Genomic DNA, 4,748 nt, shown 5'->3' on the forward strand with positions numbered 1-4,748 from the left:
TTATAATAATTTATTATTATAAGCAGTTTTTTTATTTATATTCTGTCTGTTTATAAAAAAATAAGATTGCACGAGTGCTGCCGAATTTTCTTCATATTTTCCAGATGATTCTGAAACAAGTTACTTTCTAAAGTAATTGCAAATGAGATATTTTTCTCAGGAAAAATGATTTCTTGTCCCCTTATCTCGTTGACTTTAATGTCATCACTTCGCAAATGCTCTCGACAGAATTTGCGCGGTGTAACAAAGTGTCGAGGAAATTCAGAGAAATTCGGTTTAATTTCGGATCATAAGATCAGTGAACTTACCAAAAGGCGTAGTTGTAGACAACGGGAGTAAAAGAGAGAAAGAGAGAGAGAGAGTTGTTGCTCCGCTATTATATACCCGGTGGACAGAAAGGGTGAGAAAATTTGTATGTGTGTTGGCATGTCAAGTGTACACATCGCCACGTGTCACAGATATGTATATGTATAGCGTTGTAAATAAGTATTATTATATCGAGCCACATAAACCTTCGACGCAAATGCGATTCAAATAATTTCAATAATAAAGTCTCATCATTTCGGAACTTCGTCATTTGAGATCATTAGAAGTATTATTATAGATATGATTCAAAGTATCAAAAAATTTTGTTATCTGCGTCTCAGAAATCATTATTTTTACCAAAATAAAATTATAGAAATTTTAAAACGTAAAAAATAAAATGTTATTTGCCATTGTTTCTGTAAGCAAATTCTTCAAATGGCACCAATAATGCTCAGTGTCTTGAAAACATCAATTTTAATTTTATTGATAGATGAAATAGTGTAATAACAAATATGTAAAATATAATTTGCTCGCGGAATAAAATGTAGACGATATTTTTCTGCACGTAAGTAGTAAGCCATTCTTAGAAAATCACAAGTCATCTCATCTCTTACGCATATTTTCAAATCATTTTGCAATTTCGCCAAATTGCGTTTTTATCGCAACTCTCGATTGTCACGAGTGTCGAGACAAATCGCAAACCATTTTCAAAACAAACGCACGTGAGAAGAGCCGGGTCCTTGCGTATGGGATGAACACGATGATGTTTGTCGGAAAATCGACAGGTGAGAAAAAAAGGCTTTCCCGCGCCAAAAGACAAAAATTGCGTAGCAGACGGAGAGCACGCACACACGTGCGCAAACTCCCGCGCGGTCCCTTTGTGTTATTTTCGGGCGGCGAATCGTGCCGTTTCGTCGGAAGCTTTAAATAGGATCGGATTGCTCGACGAGGAAGGCAGTTTTCGTGACATCGTTCTACTACATGCTGGAGCACCGCACCATCTTCAACGTGAGTAAACAATAAGCGGGGAAATGTCAAGTTCGCACACGATCGTCGTCGTCATCGGTCTTTTGTCGACCGTACAATCCGAGAATTAAAACATTATTATAGTGACAGATACTCGTCCAGAGGATATTCTCTTGGAATCAATCTTGACTGATGCAAAATCGAAAGATAAAGTATTGAGAAATCATTTTCGATTATATTTATCGACTCTATCGTACTATAATTGCTGTCTGAATTTTTTAAAGAAATATATATTATCAATAATATTTTATTAATAATTATTTAAAATAACCGAATATTATTAAAAATGATATAAGTATTTTATATTAATGTGTAAATTCATATACATTTGTTTGCAATTTTATAATACAAGTCTCGATCACACATCTCGCAACATATGTGTCACAATCATAGTATCTACGAACGTACTCTATTTTAATTTTGACATTCACAAAATTATAATATCGAATCGAATTGCGCGATGTTATCAAGATCTTGCATCAATCTAGAGACTAAATATTTACAATAGTTGGATACATGCGGCGAAAATTGGCAATGAATATCGACTCTTTTGCGCCGTTACATCGGTCACGTTGATCCGATCGATCTTGATCTTGCGAGCAATCTAAGAGTATGTATGCCAAGTGATACATGAGAGATTTTTAATTACTTTTGCCATTATATAATAATTCAGAAATCATAGTGAAAACCACAGAGAGAGAGAGAGGGAGAGAATTTTCTCGATCGAGTTTACCTTCAAGCTTTAATTTCATTGAAAGAAATTGGAAAATTTGATAAGTATCTGATTTGTATAAAGTTACCAAAAATTAAATCACGCACTTTTTTAAGAACTCGACAGATTTTAAGACTGCATTTAAAATTTAAATGGATTTTCTCGAGTTCGAAAAAATGATTCAAAGCATCGTTACATTTCTTTTTTTTTTTTTCTTTAATTTACGTAATAAAGAAGCGATGTGAAAGACAAGGTCTAGAGAGGGCTTATTGCGTGCTGTTCGTCCAAGCAAAAAAAAAAAAAAAGATCTCTCGTTGCTTTCGCGAAGACGCAGACTGCGTGATTCTTCGACGCGATCGACGACTTCCGGCATCATCGCCAAAATTGCGCCGTCTTCTTGGCAAAGTTTCTAGTGCTCGTGACGCGCGTCAGTGAAGTTCCCGATGCGAGAGCAGCGTGATTGCATTAACTCACCTATCGTCAGCCAAATCGTAAACGACACGTTGCGGGATCATCGTTGGAGGAAAATCTTTGCGCGCGGCTGCAGAGATTTAACGATAATACATTAATTATCAATCATGTCCGGAATCGGGAATCGAGGTCTTTTCTATTACACCTCTGCATTATGCTTAATATTTTTATTCTCATAATCTTCTTATTTTATTATCTTAATCTTTGTATTTTGATTTGATATTTTTATATTAATTTTTATATTTTTACACACACACTTTTGTTTTGATCTACATTTATATTTTTATTCTTTACTTATATATAAATTCTTTAAAATTTTTTAAAATGTTTAATTTCTTTTAAATTTTTTAATTTTTATGTATAAATTCTTTTAAATTAAATTCTTGTGTAATTATAATGATTTAAAAGCCATACAGGATTATAATAGAAAAGACCGTGAAATTCTTTCGACGTTTCAGAAAAAAATACAACACGTATACTGTAAGAGAGAGAGAGAGAGTTATACTATAATCTATCAGTTTTTATTAATCTCCCTATCTTCTTACATTATAGATTTATCGGATTTCCGTGCTCGTCGTATAAGGCAAATCAGACTCGATATTAAAGTGCGTATTAATGTGTAATAAAAACACATTATAGTAATGCATGTCGCATGGTCCTTTCGTCTTTGCGAAAGATTTTTCTCAAACGAGTATCCCAAGATCACATAGAATATGTATGAATCTAACAAGAAGATTTAATTCAGAATTTTTACTTAATCTTGTGGTGTATATGTATATCATATTCTTCGTATTATATTCTACCTATCAATGTATTTTTTGATACTAATGAGAGCAAATCTCATGACAAGAGAGAGTATGATGTTTTATATCTATAACAATTTTATACAGACGGGGAACATTCGAAATTGAATTATCGACGTCGATATTAATTAATCTAGATTCAAAATAATTAAAAAAAATTAAAAAATAAAATATTTAAAAATAAAATAATTAAAAACAATTAAAAATTAAAAGATAATTTATCAAAAGAAATTATCTACGAACGCCAAATCTATTTATTTATTTATTTTTTTTTTTCGGAAACGTCATATTTTAGCTACAAGAATAAGTAACTATAAAATTATTGAGTAAATTAATTCAAACTGTATAATTTTAATATTATTCATTTGTCAAAAAAGACAACGTTTTTATTCGTTAAATTTCTTTGCAAATTGGCACGCTTTCCTGGGAAGCTCTTCAGTTCCCCTCTTTTGTAGAAAACCCATCCCAGTTGTCATTGCTATAAACGGAAATGAAATAATAAAATCGGCGAACGGTCTTGTTGGTCGTTGACAAGTTACGTATCGAAAATCATCGTCACATATCGTCCGGCTATAAATCCTCAGCGATTTCTGCCTATACGCGATAGACGATACACGATCACATTATGTAATCTTCCTTTTTCTCTCTTTAGCTTCTCTATCTCTTTTATATATACATATATCTCTGTGCGTTACGCCATGTAGATGCCGACCGAGTGCATCGCCAACCCGTTACAACGGGAGCTGGCCGACTCGATAATACGGCTGCAGCCGCTCGACGAGATTCGCATCCTCCTCGCCTGCGGTGCCAAGCCGAACGAGCCGGTCACCCAGGGTCTCAGGCCCCTACACTATGCCGTCTGGCAGCGCTACACCGAGGCCGCCCAGCTGCTCCTGGTGCGCGGCGCTGACATCGACGCCACCGACGAGTGCGGTTACTCGGCCCTGCATCTCGCCGCCGAACACGGCTACCTGGACCTGGTTAAGCTGTTGCTCAAGTATGGTGCCAAGGTGGACCACCGGCAAGACACCGGGGAACTCTTCCCCAGGTATGTCGCCGGACGTTTCAGCCTTGCCAATGTGTATCCAATACTCTCGTACTAAAAAAAAATTTTGAAAAAAATTTTTTTTTTTTAATGAATTATTTATTTAAATTCTTGCAAAGGAATTAGTTATTTCAATCAAGCAGCAAATATATTTAAATTAGTAAAATGTATATAAAATAAAAGCAAAGAGTATGTTTTTATTTGCAGATAAAAAAAGATTGTTTTTTATCTTTATTATCTTAATAAGTATCTTTATTACTAAATTACTTTTTTTACAAAAACATTTTTTAATTTTTGACTGCTTGTTTCAAAAACACAGGTTTTCTTTACTTTAATAAATAATTCTTCATCTTCAAATAAATATTTTTTCATATTAAAATTTTAA

At 33.9% G+C, this 4,748-nt stretch overlaps 1 protein-coding gene across 2 annotated transcripts in view; it reads left to right on the forward strand.

The window, feature by feature from the left end:
- The first annotated feature begins 1,283 nt into the window (after window positions 1-1,283).
- Window positions 1,284-4,748, forward strand: part of LOC115244332 (ankyrin-1-like) — a 5,884-nt gene continuing 2,419 nt past the window's right edge. Inside the window, exons 1-2 of one of the 2 annotated variants that reach the window (XM_029821896.1) lie at window positions 1,284-1,314; window positions 4,023-4,366. In XM_029821896.1, the coding sequence (XP_029677756.1) occupies window positions 1,288-1,314; window positions 4,023-4,366 (371 nt within the window). In that variant the 5' untranslated portion in view covers window positions 1,284-1,287. Of the gene's footprint in view, window positions 1,315-2,906; window positions 3,121-4,022; window positions 4,367-4,748 lie in introns of those variants that run through there. The other variant, XM_029821897.1, reaches the window with a different exon arrangement.

This window comes from Formica exsecta, unplaced genomic scaffold (genome assembly GCF_003651465.1).
Source record: "Formica exsecta isolate Colony F162 unplaced genomic scaffold, ASM365146v1 scaffold81, whole genome shotgun sequence".
Classification (NCBI taxonomy): Eukaryota; Metazoa; Arthropoda; class Insecta; order Hymenoptera; family Formicidae; genus Formica; species Formica exsecta.